The 17,718-nt window shown below is 42.0% G+C and overlaps 1 protein-coding gene across 6 annotated transcripts in view; it reads left to right on the forward strand.

Moving 5' to 3' along the window:
* The window catches only part of zfr (zinc finger RNA binding protein), a 106,603-nt gene that overhangs the window by 34,328 nt on the left and 54,557 nt on the right, over window positions 1-17,718 (forward strand). For all 6 annotated transcript variants that reach the window (XM_068031931.1, XM_068031936.1, XM_068031937.1 and 3 more), the window contains one exon: window positions 5,359-5,582. In XM_068031931.1, the coding sequence (XP_067888032.1) occupies window positions 5,359-5,582 (224 nt within the window). The remainder of the gene's footprint in view (window positions 1-5,358; window positions 5,583-17,718) is intronic.

The following is a 17,718-nucleotide window of genomic DNA, read 5'->3' on the forward strand; positions in this document are numbered from 1 at the left end:
ACCTCAGCACATTGGTTTCTCACAGCAGCATGGCTGAAATTGGGACCACAGTGCTGTGGCAAATTCAACCTGTATCATCATCCATTATGCCATCTTTATTTTAAAAATTAAATACTGTTTTTTGACTACTAGATCTGCATCTCCTGGAAATATGGGTCCAATTTATGTAAAAGTCAGTATTTAGTAGTTTTATGAAGTGTAATGTTGAATTAACAGGCTTCAGTTTTGCAGTAGTTTGGTTAAATATGCCGGTTGTGATATGGTTTGAACCTTGCCTTTGGTGAATTTGTGATTAATTCAGGAGGTGTGTTATCCCTTGTCCACTTGCCGCGGACTGATGCAAAAGGCTACTTTGCTTGTGTATGTCGGTCTGCAAAGTATAGCTGATTGCAGCTCTAGCCTTTAGGGGCAGGGAAATTTGTGAATCGCATTGCATTTTATGTTTGCCACACAAACAAAATTTAATACTTTTATGTTAAATCAAATTGGTTGAACTGATTTCAAGCTTTTGGGTTTATATTTTTATCATATTGAATCAATTAAAATGGTGAGGGAAATTAATTTTGATGCATGTGGGATGTGAAAATGGGATTTGAGTTGAACTATTCCCGTAGCTGGATCTAAATGTTCTTTCAAACCCATGGATCTGTAAGTGGTGACTCTAATGTCCCATGTTCCCAGCCCTAGACTCAAATTGGAGTATCCTCCATTTGCAGTCAGGAATATATGACTAAGATTAATAGTTTCAAGAATGATCAGTTTAGTTACTTCCAGTTACTTCAGCCAAAAATTCTTGATGTGGCAGTTGGGTTCACTGGTGCTTCACGGCAGACTTCAGGTATGGTGCACATGTGACTGCTATTTTTGATTTATTGGGTAGCCTTTATTTCCTTTTGTGTAGCCCGCAATACAATTATTTAATTTAGATTTTTCCTAATTAAATGAGTAAACAGGCTCTTCTAGATGCCTTTTTAATGTGCTTGGAAATTGAGGATATTGATTATCTGTTTCCTAACAATTCTGGTGACTCAGCATGGTGCTTTTCTGCCTTGAAGATAAGCAATTAATACAAATGGTAAGACATACCTTAAATACTCTGCACGCCTCTATAAAGTGGGTAAATCAAATGATTGGGGGAGTTGGTTCAATGCTTTGATTGTGGACAATTAGAACATTATAAAAGGTGTAAAGTTGAGCATTAGGGATAAATACCTAACTCAAAACAAGCATGACCCCAAATGGATTAACCAATTTAACAAACTGAAAAATTCCATAAATCCTGCATGGCAAAGGGATTCGCTGGGTATGTGTAGAAACGTGTTAAAAGGGTGGTCAGATGAAGGAGAAATGTGGATAAAGCATGGCTATAATCCCAGCTACCAAAAATGTTATCTTTTTCCTGTCTTTTTTTTTAAATTCATGATCATCCTAGGAGATGCTTTTGTGGCTGAATTGGAAGTGTGTGTATGCACACATGTGTGAAAATGGTAAGGAATAGTGTCAAAATACATAGAATTATACAACACGGAAACAGCCTTCTCCACCTTTGGCCTGCCCTGACAGCATATCCTTCTGTTCCTTTCTCTCTCATCTCCTATCTAGCTTCCCCTTAAATGCTATTTGCCTGAAGTGTTCTGTGTGGTAGTGACTTCTCTGTTCTCTCCAATCTCTAAAGGAGTTTCTTCTGAGTTCCCTATTGGATTTTTTTAGTGACTTTCTTGAATTTATGGCCCCTAGTTTTTGGACTCCACTTTCCACCCCCTGCCAACAAATATAAACATTCCCTCCACATCTACTCTATTGAACATCTTCATAATTTTAAAGACCTCCTATCAGGTCACCCCTCTGTCTTTTTTAGAGAATAGAGTCCTGGCCTGTTCATTCTTTCTTGATAGTTGTACCTTGTATACCTAAAATAGCTAAGGGTGCAGTTGAATGTAGGGGTTTGAGTAAATTCTATACACTATGCAGTGATTGGGCATGTTAAGCAATCAACAAAGCAAAGGAGTGCTGAAGTACAGAGCCAAAACAATGTAACTAAGTTGGAGGAAGATATGCTATAATTTTGCAGTTCTTTTTGATCAGACTGAATCTTGAACACTGATGTAAGAAATAGGAACTGGAGTAGGCCATATGACCCATTGTGTTGCCCCCACCATTCAATAAGATTGTGGCTGAACATCTACTTCAGCTTCATTTTCCTGCCCTGTCCCTTGATTCCCAAGAATCTATTGATCTCAGTTTTGAATGTATTTTTCTCTGGGGTAGAGAATTCTAAAGATTCACAATCCTCTGAGTGAAGAACTTACTCCTCATCTCAGTCCTAAATGGCTGACCTCTTATCCTGAGACTATGATGCCAAGTTCTAGACTCTCCAGCCAGGGGAAATAGCTTCTCAGCATCTACCCTGTCAAGCCCTTTAAGAATTTTATACATTTCAATGAGATTACCTCCTGAACTTCTAAACTGCAGGCGATGTAGCTTCATTCTACTCAATCACCTCCTAGGACAGCTATCTCATCCCAGGAATAATTCTAGTGAACCTTAGCTTCTAAGATAAATATTTTTATTTTATTCATTCATGGGACGTGGGCATCACTGGCAAGGCCAGCATTTATTTCCTATCCCAAATTGCTCTTGAGAAGTGGTGGTGACCTGCATTTTTGAATCACATTGGTCGGTGTGGTGAAGGTACTCTGCAAAAGTGCTGTTGGATAGAGAGTTCCAAGATTTTGATCTAGTGATGAAGGAGCGACAAGATGTTTCCAAGTCAGGATGTGTAACTTGGAGGGGAACTTGAGGGTGGTGGTCCAGTGTGTCTTGTCCTAGGTAGTTGAGGTTGTGTGTTTATGGGGTCTTGTCAAAGAAGCCTTGGCATGTTTTTGCAGTGCATCTTGTAGATGGTACACACTGCTGCCACTGTGGTGGTGGTGGAGGGAGTGAATGTTTAATGTGGTGGATGGGGTGCAGATTAAGCAGGCTGCTTTGTCCTGAATGGTGTTGAGCTTCTTGAGTGTTGTTGAAGCTGCACTCATCCAGGCATCACACTCCTGACTTGTGCCTTGTAGATGGTGGGCAGGCTTTGGGGAGCTAGGAGATGAGTCACTTGTCACAGGATACCCAGCCTCTGACCTGCTGTTGTAGTCACAGTATTTATAATGGCCAGGTATGTTTCTGGTCAGTGGCATCGTATTTAAACTGCTACTTAATATTCATTGTATTTAAATTGCTACTTAATATACTATTTTAAAATCACACCATGAGCTCAACCCCCTTCTTCGGCTATCTGTCACTCCCGAACCTAAATCTTACAGTTGGAAACACTAACTGCAGATGTTGTTGGCCTGAGATCACTCTGCTCTCCACAAACTCCTACAATGGGCACACCTCCTGCATTGACATCTCTACCTACCCTTGTTTAATACGTTTAATTAAAATTTCATGTAATTAATTCACTTGGTTTATTTTTTATCTTTTTAATTTAAACTAGCTAAATTAGTTTAATAAAGCATCAATTTGACTATTGCTGAAAATAGAGTGACAACCATTCACTAGTTCATTCCTCAAGGCAATGCCTTGACCATTCAGAGTCAAACTGCCTGGTTTAAATTTCAAACAAAGCTTGGCAGTTTACTGTCAGTCTCCATAAACTGGTGCATTCTCCATGGCAGCGCCTCTACCAATCAGAATTCACTTGCTAACCAATCAGCACTGTCTTCTCATGCAGTAAAAAGTAGTTTTCCCTTGCATTGATATTCTTGCGGATTGTCCTGATGAGTGCAAGATGAAGAGCTTTGCCAACATGTCGCTATTTTCAGCAGTACTCCAGTTCTTTACCTCCAAATGACTAAAAGCATCAATTGTAGGTCCCTAGTCTTACATACTTACTCCCTCAAGCTTGCACAATAACTGTTAAATGCAAAAGGAGCACCTCTTTACCCCTCTGCACTGAATTTCCATTCTCAACAAAATTTCAACTCCCCACTCTGTTCACATGAGATCTGTGGTTATGCTCTGTGCCTTAGCTTGGTCGGGCTTAATCTCCAACTTCAAAGGACTGAGTTATGAAGAATGACTTGAGAAAGCTTGGGATTTTCAACCTTGCAAAGAGGTGACTTTAGATGGAGATATACATACAATATTTAACCACAAATACCTGACCAGACTGGCTCAGTTGGTAGCAGTTTTGCCCATGAGTCAGAAGCTTGTGGGTCCAATATGGACTTGAGCACAAATTTAGGCTGATACTTTAATGCAGTACTGAGGGTGTGTTGTTAGCAGTACCATCTATCATGCGAGATGCTAAACTGAAGCTCCATCTGCTTGCTTAGGTGGGTAAAAAAATTCCATCATGCTATTTAAACAAGAACAAGGTTCCCCTGATATCCTGGTGAACATCTCTCCTTCAGTCGTCACCACCCAGAAACAGATGAACTGGTCGTTTATCTCATTTGCTGTTTAGCTATTGCATTTTGTCCACACAAGTGACCTGTTTTTTGATGGTTGTAAAGTGCTTTGAAAGGTTTTGAGGGTGTGATAAAGTATAATATAAGTGCAAGTCCTTTAAACAATATAGAAAAAGCAGAAACAAAAACAAGAAATGCTGGATTCACTCAGCAGGTCTGGCAGCATCTGTGGAAAGAGAAGCAGAGTTAACGTTTCGGGTCAGTGACCCTTCTTCGGAACGTTAACTCTGCTTCTCTTTCCACAGATGCTGCCAGACCTGCTGAGTGAATCCAGCATTTCTTGTTTTTGTTTCAGATTTCCAGCATCCGCAGTATTTTGCTTTTATTTTAGAAAAAGCAGATCTTGAACACTACCTCAGGCTAAATTGTAACCATAGAATAAGGTTCAAATGACTAAATATCATTTAAGACTGATGTCAAGAAGTTCTGCACATAGTGACCAACATATGGAACAATCTTCCAGGCATTGGAATCATTCAACAATTGGATTCTGTAATTTTTCTGTATAGATGAGCTTGAATGATTTTCCATATCTATTCATTAGTGGAGAAAAAACATTATGTCCAGTTCTGCAAGGAATTTTCCAGATTTATTTTCCTCTTGTCTGTGGGTTTTTATTTGGACTCTCCCAGGAGATCTCATGGCTGCTGGTGGGTGTTGAAAATTGTAATTCTTAAATTATCATGGCTGTTTGTTTAGAGCAGGCTCAGTGGGCCACCTGGACTTTTCTGGTCAATCTTTCATATGTTTATAATAATTCTCTTCCCAAAATGGAAATGCATCTGGAGGAAAAATAAAACTTGGAACTTCTCTGAGGGAATGACAGTTTGGTTAAAGTGGATTTATTTTAAAAACCGGACAGTAATTTTTTTTTTTTAATTTCATTCTTTAGGAGCTACGTATGCTGGATATGAAGCTGCAGTATATTCTGCTGCATCATCTTACTATCAGCAGCAGCAGCAACAGCAGCAGCAGCAAAAACAAGCAGCAGCTTGGGCTGGGACCACTTTCACCAAGAAAGTGCCATTCCAGAATAAACAGAAACCAAAGCAGCCACCTAAACAACCTCAGATCCATTACTGTGATGTTTGCAAGATCAGTTGTGCTGGGCCACAGGTAAGAATGAATTGCACTGTGAACATACCAACTTTTGATTAGTTTACAGTTCACTGTTCCTGTGTACTTTCCAATTTGGAAATGGCTGGATTGATGGGTTTTGGAAGTTACATGAATTAATTCACACTCTGTACCAAGCAATATTGTATTATTGTGTTATATTGCTTGTGGTGTTCAAGAATGCTTATAAATCAAACTGTATACAGTGTGTTAGGATCATAAAATGCAGCTTAAATGATATGATGCAGCCATTACAGAGATCTGGCTACAAACTGAGCATGATTGGCAGTTATATATTCCGGGTTATAGGATCCTTAGAAATGAGGAACATTGGGAAAGAGGGGGCGGGGCACCATTGATAGACGCAATTACGGAAGTAGAAAGAAGGGATTTTAGTAAGGATCGTCAGGCAGTGGAAATACTGTGTATAGTTAAGGAACAACAAATGATCCAAGACTCCAGTAGAAGTTGTCTACAGACTTCTAGCTAGTAGTGATGTAGTGTATAAATATGGAGATAAAGGAAGCCTGTAGTAAAAGCAGTTTAGTTTAGTTTAGAGATACAGCACCGAAACAGGCCCTTCGGCCCACCGAGTCTGTGCTGACCATCAACCACCCATTTATACTAATCCTACACTAATCCCTTATTCCTACCACATCCCCACCTGTCCCTATATTTCCCTACCACCTACCTATACTAGGGGCAATTTATAATGGCCAATTTACCTATCAACCTGCAAGTCTTTTGGCTGTGGGAGGAAACCGGAGCACCCAGAGAAAACCCACAGACACAGGGAGAACTTGCAAACTCCACACAGGCAGTACCCAGAATTGAACCCGGGTCGCCGGAGCTGTGAGGCTGCGGTGCTAACCACTGCACCGCCCAATTTGCAGTCCATTAACTTAAATGGACAGGAATATCACATACATTCTGTTAGGTGCATGTGATACTCCCGACCCAATTTTCTTTGACAATTATTTACCTCCAAGCACAAAAGAGGAAATTAAGCTTAACTTCAGCAAATGTGGTGTCTCTATAGATAGTATGTTTGTTTTTAAAATATGACTCATGGTGAATTTTATAATTTAAAATAGTCACATTATAAAGATTCTAACCTAAAATAATCTTTATAATGAGAGATTACATTTTTTTGCATAGAGGGGGAGAAACAGTAAAAGCAATGGATTTGTGGAATGTATTGGAGAATATCTTCTGGAACAATGTTTTAAAAGTGACCATTGAACAGGCCACGCTAGATTTAGTGAGGATTTTTTAAAAAACAGAATTGGTTGACCATCTTGTGGTAAGGGAGCATCTTGTGAACAGTGACCATAATATGATTCGAATTTGATTTTAGGTTTGACAGAGAAGGGAGAGTCACAAACCAAGGTTTTAAATTTAAGTAAGACGTAGTTTGAAGGAATGAGAAATGAATTAACCACAGCAAACTGAACTGTTAATGAGTTAACCTGCAGACAAAGCAATGAGAAGGTATTTAAAGATGTATTTGATATGATACAAAACTAGTACATACCCTTAAAATGTAAAAGCTCCACTTGCATTGTTTGACAATCATGGTTAATATGGTATGAAACAGTGTCAAGCTAAAAGAAAAGTCTATACAAATGCAAGAAAAAGTGGAAATCCAGTTGACAGGAAGAGCTATAAAAAGCAAAAAAAATTAAAGATGCACAAAGAAATCTTGCAATGAATATCAAAGTGAACAGGAAAAGTTTGTATGAATATATTAAGAGAAATATTGTGGTGAAGGGGAATATGAACACTTTAAAGACAAATGCAGATGAGACTATAATGGACAGTAAGGAAATAGCAGATTTGCTCAATTAATATTTTTTGTGTCCATTCTCAGTGGAGTAAGGGGACAAAATACCAGTAGTACAAGGAAACCTAAAAGGTTAAGGGGAGGAAATTTATGGATTTTAATTTAAGAAAAAATGAGAGCTCAAAATAGGTAAGTTCTATATCTTTGGGAATTGTGCCTTTTGGATTGCTAAATTGCAAATGTTACTCCTGTTTTGCAACAAGAGAAGGAGGAAGAAACCAGGTAACTAAAGACCAATCAATTTAACACCAATTATGGGGAAGTTATTGAAATCTGTCATGAGACACACAGGCGCTGGACACTTGGACAACCATGAGCTGATCGTGAGGGTCAGCATGGATTTGTATGGGTCATGCCTAATTCTAGTTAACTTTTCAAGAAGGTCACTAACATGGTGGATATGGAGGGTTTAAATATGGACTTTACAGTAAGCATTTCACAAACTTCCACACAAGAAATTATGAGCAAAAATGAGAGGGCATGGAATTCAAGGTAACTTTGTGATGTGGGTTGATAATTTATTGGGAGCTAGGGAATGGGCATTTGGGTTAAAGGGAGCAATCTCTGTTGGTATGTCACAAGTAATGTTCCCTAGGGATCTGTACTGTCTGGGCCTCAGCTTTTCACCGCATATAGCAATGTCTTGGATGAAGGGTAGTGAAATGTTATATCCAAGTTTGCAGACAACAAAATAAAGGTAGGTGGCACAGTAAGTTGTGTAGATGGGAACAGGTAGTTCAAAGGGGCATAAACAAACTAGGTGAGTGGGGAAAAAACTGTGAATGATGGAAAGTAACTGAGATCATCCACTTCAGAGTCAAGAAAGACAAATCTCAATACTTTATTAATGATGAGACTCTGAGCTGTGGAGTGGTGGTGCACAATACAAAAGTGGGGATGTTATGCTTCAGTTCTATAGAACCTTGGTCACATCCCATCAGTTTTGGGTACTACCTTGGGAAAGATGTATTGACTGTGGAGGGGTTACAGCACAGATTGGCCAGAATGATACTGGGGCTTAATGGGTTAAATTATGAAGCCGAACTTGGTTTGTATTCCCTTAAGTTTTGAATACAGGGCTATGATCCAATTTGAGGTTTTCAGGATAAAAGAATGAGAGAACAGATACTGAGAAATTATTTCTCCCCCCATTGGGTGAATCCAGAACAAGTGGGCATAATCTTAAAGTTAGAGCTAGATCATTTAGCAGTGAAATCAAAACCCTTTTACACAAAGGGCAGTAGAAGGCTGAAACTTTTTGCTCTCCCAACAAAAAGTCTGGGGATGCTGGATCAATTAAAGCTTTTGAGACCGATCAATGTGAGTTTGGGTACTGGTATCAAGGATATGAAGCAGATGATGGAAAATGGAATTGAGTTATAGATCAGCCATGATCTATTCGAATGCCACAACAGGTTCAGGGGTTTGTAAAGCCTAATGCTGTTCATATGTCCTTCTTGTATGTTTCCCCTTTAAAGTGTGTTGTTTTTCCACAGAGTACTATCCATTGCAGTCTCTTCACCTTGTGGGAGTATATATTTGTGCTGCATCTCACATTTGACTGTGTCAGATGACTATGTCATCTTTCATACCATAGCTATCTACCCACTTAATTTGGGCTCAATCCCTTGATACCTTACTGAACATTTTCTTTTTCTAGTCCAGTATCCTTGTCTTTTTGATCCTTCATTATCTGTTTCCTGTGCTTGGGCTTCCCTGTTACAGAATTGACATTACAGCCAATGGAGAGGGTACAGCATAGGTTCACCAAAAACTCTTAATTGTGAGAAGAGACTTGAGGTACTGGAACTATTTTCAATAGAACCGAGAAGGTGAAGGGGAGATTTAAGAGGTTTTTAAAGATTGGAATCGGTTTTGATAGTGTGAGAGGGAAAGCCTACTTCCTGTAGTTAGGGTGTATCTGATGAGGAATCCTCAATTGAATTTGTCAAAATGAGGGTTTTGAGGAAATTTCATATTGCAGAAACCATTGTTTGTTTTAAACTAAAATTGAATAATTATTCGAGATCGAGGAAGATGCATAGTGATATGGGAAGGTTGTGGGGGTAGTGCCATCAGTTTTTTGGATCAGTGAAGAGCCAGCGGGGAGGCGGTGGCGTAGTGGTATTGTCACTGGGCTATTAACCCAGAGACGCAGGGTATTTCTCTGGGGGACATGGTTTCGAATCTCACCACAGCAGAAGGTGGAATTTGAATTCAATTAATAAAAATCTGGAATTAAAAGCTAGTCTAATAATGGCCATGAAACCACTGTCGATTGTTGTAAAAAAAAAAACCCCACCTGGTTCACTAATGTCCTTTTAGGGAAGGAAACTTGCAGTCCTTGCCTGGTCTGGCCCACATGTGACTCCAGACCCACAGCACTGTGGTTGACTCTTAAATGGCCTAGCAAGCCACTCAGTTGCATCTAACCACTACGAAGTCAATAAAACAATGAAACCGGACACACCACCCAGCATCGACTTTGCCACTGGCAATGACAATGGCAAACCCAACCCCGTCGACCCTGCAAAGTCCTCCTCACTAACATCTGGGGGCTTGTGCCAAAGATGGGAGAGCTGTCCCACAGACTAGTCAAGCAACAGCCGGACATGGTCATGCTCACGGAATCATACCTTACAGACAATGTCCCAGACATTGCCATCACCATCCCCGTGTATGCCCTGTCCCACCAGTATGATCGACCCGGCAGAGGTGTCAGCACAGTGGTATACAATTGGGAGGGAGTTGCCCTGGGAGTCCTCAACATCGACTCCAGACCCCATGAAGTCTCATGGCATCAGGTCAAACATGGGTAAGGAAACCTCCTGCTGATTACCATCTACTGCTATCCCTCAGGTCATGACTCAGTACTCCTCCATGTTGATCACCACTTGGAGGAAGCACTGAGGGTGGCAATGGTTCAGAATGTACTCTGGGTGGGGGACTTCAATGTCCATCACCAAAAGTGGCTCAGTAGCACCACTACTGACCGAGCAGGCCGAGTCCTAAAGGACATAGCTGCTAGACTGGGTATGCATCAGGTGGTGAGGGAACCAACAAGAGGGAAAAACATATTGACCTCGTCCTCCCCAATCTGCTTGCCGCAGATGCATCTGTCCGTGACAGTATTGGTATGAGTGACCACCGCACAGTCCTTGTGGAGACGAAGTCCCGCATTCACATTGAGGATATCCTCCTTCGTGTTGTGTGGCACTACCACTGTGCTAAATAGGATAAATTTAGAACAGAACTAGCAATGCAAAACTGGGCATCATTGAGGCGCTGTGGACAATCAGCAGCAGAATTGTACTCAACCACAATCTGTAACTTCATGGCCCGGTGTATTCTACACACTACCATTACCATCAAGCCAGGAGACCAACCTTGGTTCAATGAAGAGTGCCGGAGGGCATGCCAGGAGCAGCACCAGGCATACCTCAAAATGAGGTGTCAACCTGGTGAAGCTACAACACAGGACTACTTGCGTGCCGAACTGTGTAAGCAGCATGCGATGGACAGAGCTGAGTGACCCCATAACTAACAGATCAGATCTAAGCTCTGCAGTCCTGCCACATCCAGCCGTGAATGGTGGTGGACAATTAAACAACTAACCGGAGGAGGCGGCTCCACAAATATCCCCATCCTCAATGATGGGGGGGCCCAGCACATCAGTGCGAAAGATAAGGCTGAAGCATTTGCAGCAATCATCAGCCAGAAGTGCCAAGTTTATGATCCATCTCTGCCTCCTCCTGAAGTCTCCAGCATCACAGATGCCAGACTTCAGCCAATTTGATTCACTCCGCGTGATATCAAGAAGTGACTGAATGCACTGGATAGTGCAAAGGCTTTGGGCCCTTACAATATTCCGGCAATAGTACTGAAGACCTGTGCTCCAGAACTTGCCGCACCCCTAGCCAAGCTGTTCCAGTACAGCTACAACACTGGCATCTACCCGGCAATGTGGAAAATTGCCCAGGTATGTCCTGTACACAAAAAGCAGGACAAGTCCAACCTGGCCAATTACCACCCCATCAGTCTACTCTCAATCATCAGTAAAGTGATGGAAGGTGTCATCGAGTGGCACTTGCTTAGTAATAACCTGCTCAGTGACGCTCAGTTTGGGTTTTGCCAGGGCCACTCAGCTCCTGACCTCATTACAGCCTTGGTTCAAACATGAACAAAAGAGCTGAACTCAAGACGCGAGGTGAGTGTGACTGCCCTTGACATCACGGCAGCATTTGACCGAGTATGGCATCAAGGAGCCCTAGCAAAACTGAAGTCATAGAGTTGTACAGCATAGAAACAGGCCCACCGCATCCATGCCAACCATAATGCCTATCTATACTAATCCCACCTGCCTGCATTAATTCCATCGCCCTCTATGCCTTGCTCATTCAAGTACCTGTCCAGATGCCTCTTAAATGTCGTTACTGTTCCTGCCTCCACCACCACCTCAGGCAGCTCATTCCAGATCCCCACTATTCTTTGTGTGAAAAATTTACCTCTTTGATCCCCTTTAAACCTCCTCCCTCTCACCTTAAATCTACGTCCTCTAGTTTTAGTGACCCCTACCATGGGAAACAGACTCTGGCTATCTGCCCTATCTATACCTCTCATAATTTATGTACCTCTATCATGTCCCCTCTCCGCCTCCTTCTCTCCAGAGAAAACAGACCCAGCCTATCCAATCTCTCTCCAATGGGAATCGGGGTAAACTCTCTGCTGGTTGGCGTCCTACCTAGCGTAAAGCAAGATGGTTGTGGTTGTTGGAAGTCTGTCATCTCAGCTCCAGGACATCATTGCAGGAGTTCCTCAGGGTAGTGTCCTAGGCCCAACCATCTTCAGCTGCTTCATCAATGACCTTCCATTAATCGTAAGGTCAGAAGTGGGGATGTTTGCTGATTGCACCATTCGCGACACCTCAGACACTGAAGCAGTCTGTGTAGAAATACAGCAAGACCTGGACAATATCCAGGCTGGGGCTGAGAAGTGGCAAGTAACATTCGTGCCACACAAGTGCCAGGCAATGATCATCTCCAACAAGAGAGAATCTAACCATCTCCCTTTGACATTCAATGGCATTGCGATAGCTGAATCCCTCACTATCAACATCCTAGGGGCTACCATTGACCAGAAACTGAACTGGAGTAGCCATATAAATACCGTGGCTACAAGAGCAGGTCAGAGGCAAGGAATCCTGAGGCGCATAACTCACAACCTGATTCCCCAAAGTCTGTCCACCATCTTCTACGCACAAGTCAGGAGTGTGATGGGTGCAACTCCAACAACACTCAAGAAGCTCGACACCATCCAGGACTAAGCAGCCCGCTTGATTGACACCACATCCACAAGCCTTCACTCCTTCCACCACCGACACACAGTGGCAGCAGTGTGTACCATCTACAAGATGCACTGCAGCAATGCACCAAGGCTCCTTAGCACCTTCCAAACTGTAACCTCTACCAACTAGAAGGACAAGGGCAGCAGATGCATGGGAACACCACTACCTTCAACTTCCCCTCCAAATCACACACCATCCTGACTTGGAACTATATCGCCATTCCTTCACTGTCACTGGGTCAAAATCCTGGAACTCCCTTCCTAACAGTGCTGTGTGTGTACCTACCTCACATGGATTGTAGCAGTTCAGAAAGGCAGCTCACCACCAACTTCTCAAGGGTAATTAGGGATGGGCAATAAATGCTGACCTCGCCAGTGACACCCATATCCCATGAATGAATAAAAAAAAAAGTCACTTACTGTGCTTTAAATTTCTACTCTGACTGCTGACAGCATTCCTGATGTTGAACATAACATAAGAAATAGGATCAGGAGTAGACCAGCCCCTCGAGCCTGCTCCACCATTCAGTGCGATCGTGACTGATCTTCTGACTCAACTCAATGATATAAAACTTCGAAGCATTGTGAGCTGGGAGGATCGTGTAGAGCTTCAAAAGGACATTGACAAGTTGGTGGAATAGGCGGACAAGTGGTAGATTAAGTTCAATGCGGCGAAATGTGAAGTCATTCATTTTGGTATGAAGACCATGGAGAGGCAATATAGAATAAAAGGTACAATTCTAAAGTTGATGCAGGAGCAGAGGAATCTGAGTGTGTATGTGCATAAGTCATTGAAGGTGGCAGGACAGGTTGAGAGAGCAGTAAATAAAGCACACAGTATCCTAGGCTTTATTAATAGGGGCACAGAGTACAAGAGCAAAGAGGAAGACACTAGTTTGGCCTCAGCTAGAGTATTGCGTCCAGTTCTGGGCGCCGCACTTTAGGAAAGACGTGAAGGCATTGGAGAGAGTGCAGAAATGATTCACGAAAATAATTCCAGGGATGAGGAACTTCAGTTATGAAGATAGATTGGAGAAGTTGGGACTGTTTTCCCTGGGGAAGAGAATGCAGAGAGGTGATTTGATAGAGGTATTCAAAATCATGAGTGATCTGGACAGATAGGGAGAAACTGTTCCCACTCCTGAAAGGTTCAAGAACGAGAGGGCACAGATTTAAATTGGCAAAATAAGCAAAAGCAACAGGAGGAAAAACTATTTCACGTGGCGAGTGGTTAAGGTCTGGAATGCACTGAGTGTGGTGGAGGCAGGTTCAATCGAGGCATACAAAAGGGAATTAGACTGTTCTCTGAAACGGAAGAATGTGCAGTGTTACGGGGAGAAGGCGGTGTAATGGCATTAGGTGAATTGCTCATTCAGAGAGCTGGTGCGGATACGATGGGCTGTATGGCCTCCTGCACTGTAACGATTGTGATCTACTTACTTGCCCACTCCTCTTTTTCCCTTGATTTCCTGGGAGGCCAAAAAATCTGTGCCTCAGCCTTAAATATCCTCAGTGATGACATATCCACAACCCTCTGGGGTAGAGAATTCCAAAGATTCGCCACCTTTTGAGTGAAGTAATTTCTCCTCATTTCAGTCCTAAATGATGGACCACTTATCGTGAGACATGTGCCCCCGTATTTTAGATTCCCCAGCCAGGGGAAACGACTTCTGTCTACCTTGTCAAGCCCCTTCAGAACCTTGTATGTTTCAATGAGATTATCTCTCATTTTTCTGAACTCCAGAGTGTATAGGCCCAATTTACTGAGCCTCTCATCAAAGGAAAACCGTCTCATCCCAGCAACCAGTCGAGTGAAACTTCGCCTTGTACAATTGTATCAAAATTTCCTTATTCTTATACTCCAATATCCTTGCAGTATAGGCCAACATGCAATTTACATTTCTAATTGCTTGCTGTACCTGCATGCTAGCTTTGTGTTTCTTGTATGAGTGCACCCAAGTATCTGAACATGAACATTTAGAAGTTTCATGCCTCTTAAAAAAAAAAAAAATTCTACTTTTCTATTCTTGCGACCAAAGTGAATGACCTCACACTTCCCTACATTATACTCCATCTGCGACCTTGTTGCCCACTCACTTAACCTGTCTACATCTCTTTGCAGCCTCTTTGTGGCCTCATCACAGCTTACATTCCCACCTAGCTTTGTATCGTCAGCAAATTTAGATACATTCTTCTTGGTCTCTTCGTCAAAGCCATTAATGTAGATTGTAAATAGCTGAGGCCCCAGCACTGATCCTTGCAGCACTCTGCTAGTTACAGCATACCAACTTGAAAATGCCTTGTTTCTCCCTATTCTCTGCTTCCTGTCCATTAACCAATCCTCCATCCATGCTAATTGATTATCCAACTCCATGAGCCCTTATCTTGCATATTAGCCTTTTGTGTGGCACCTTATTGAATGCCTTTTGAAAATTGAAGTATACTAGATCATCTGGTTCCCCTTTATCTACCCTACTAGTTACATCCTCAAAAAACTCTTAATAAATTTGTAAAAATGATTTCCCTTTTGTAAAACCATGTTGTCTTTCTCTGATCATACTATGATTTTCTAAGTATTTTGTTAAGACTTCCTTAATAATAGACGCCAGCATTTTCCTGATCTTTGTCAGGCTAACTGGGCATGTTTCCCCTCTCCCTCCTTTCTTAAATAGTGGTGTTGCATTTGCTAACTTCCAAACTGCTGGGACTGTTCTAGAATCTAGGGGAAATTTGGGAAATTATAATCAGTGCATCCACTATCTCTGCAACTATCACCTGAGGATGTAGGCCATCAGGTCCTGGGGATTTGTCAGCTTTTAGTCCCTTACGTTTCTCCAATACATCTTCTCTGCTTAAGTTCCTCATGCTTATTAGCTCCTTGTGACAAATCCCCAGGACCTGATGGCCTACATCCTCAGGTGATAGTTGCAGAGATAGTGGATGCACTGGTTATAATTTCCCAAATTTCCCCTAGATTCTAGAACAGTCCCAGCAGGTGGCAGGACCGTATCTCCAACACAGATGTCCTCGAGGCGGTCGACATCCCCAGCTTAAACACACTACTGAGTCAGCGGCGCTTGAAATGGCTTGGCCATGTGAGCCGCATGGAAGATGGCAGGATCCCCAAAGACACATTGTACAGCGAGCCCGCCACTGGTATCAGACCCACCGGCCGTCCATGTCTCCGCTTTAAAGACGTCTGCAAACGCGACATGAAATCCTGTGACATTGATCACAAGTCGTGGGAGTCAGTTGCCAGCGTTCGCCAGAGCTGGCGGGCAGCCATAAAGACGGGGCTAAAGTGTGGCGAGTCGGAGAGACTTGGTAGTTGGCAGGAAAAAAGACAGAGGCGCAAGGGGAGAGCCAACTGTGTAACAGCCCCGACAAACAAATTTCTCTGCAGCACCTGTGGAAGAGCCTGTCACTCTAGAATTGGCCTTTATAGCCCCTCCAGGCGCTGCTTCACAAACCACTGACCACCTCCAGGCGCTTATCCATTGTCTCTCGAGATAAGGAGGCCAAATAAGAGGTTACCCTCTATTTCTGGTATGTAACTTGTGTCTTCTGTGAAAATGGACACTGATTTGTTCAATGTGTCTGCCATTTCCTCGTTCCCCATGATAATTTCTCCAGTCTCTGCCTGTAAGGGGCCAACGTTTTGCTTTAGCTACTCTTTCCGTTTTTATACACTTGTAAGCTTTTACAAAATTTTTATATTCCTGGATGTTTACTCTCCTTATATATTTTTTTCCCTTTTTATCAACGATTTGGCCACCCTTTGCTAGTTGCTAAAGTACTCCCAATCCTCAGGCTTACTAACTATTCTTTGCAACATTTTCAGGCTTTTTTAATTGAATACTATCCTTAACTTCCCTGATAACCAACGGATGGTTCTTGCTCAGAGATTTTTTGTTTTTTTAATGGAATGTACTTTTGTTGAACATTTCAAATTTTTTTCTAAATGTTTCCCATTGTTTGTATGCCATCATACCACCTTGTCTGTTTACCCAACCTCGTTCCTGCTCCCTCGTTCATTACTTTTCCCCAGTGGATCTTTTACTATGAGATTATTAATTAACTGTGCCTCATTATACAATACTAAATCTAAAATAGCTTTATCCATATTTGCTTCCACAATGTATTGTTCCAGGAAACTGTTGCAAAAGCATTGTACCAATTCATCTTCCAAACTACCTTTGCCAATTTGATTTCTCCAGTCTGTGAAGACTGAAGTCCCCCAAAATTATTACATTGCCTTTGTTACAAGCTCCAATTATTTCTTGCTTAATGCTCTGGCCAACAGTATTACTACTCTTAGAGGGCCTGTAAACTACTCCCACCAGCGTTTTCTGATTCTTGCTAATACTAATCTCCACCCATACTGATTCTACTTCCTGATCTTCTGAACCAAGATCCCTTATGTTACCCTTTACTAAGAGGGCTATTCCTCCTTTTCCATTCACTCTGACTTTTTGAAATGTGTATCCTGAAATATTTATTTCCCAACCTTGGTCACCTTGTAACCATGTTTCTGTAATGGTGGTTAGATGTAAACCATTTATTTCTATTTGTTCATCTGTTTTGTTATGAATGGTTTGTGCATTCAGATAAAGAGCCTTTAATGTGTGTTTTTTTTTTAAACAACTATTCTTTGCATGGACCTTATTTGCTGATGCACTATTACCAATAAACTCTCTGTCCCTTTCGGTTCCACTCTTCTTGTGTTTACCCAAATCAGTACACTGTTCTATTGCTTCGACTTTTGTCTTTGGATTTCTAAATCTCCCTTCACTTAACCCTTCTCCCCATCCTGCCTTTTGCTCTTTTAGTTTAAAGCCCTATCCACAGCCCTAGTTATACAATTTTTCAGGACACTTATCCCAGCTCGGTTTTAGTGGAGCCCATCCCAATAGAACAGCTCCCTCCTCAGTACTGGGACCAGTGCCCCAT

Source organism: Heterodontus francisci, chromosome 1 (assembly GCF_036365525.1).
Source record: "Heterodontus francisci isolate sHetFra1 chromosome 1, sHetFra1.hap1, whole genome shotgun sequence".
Taxonomy (NCBI): domain Eukaryota; kingdom Metazoa; phylum Chordata; class Chondrichthyes; order Heterodontiformes; family Heterodontidae; genus Heterodontus; species Heterodontus francisci.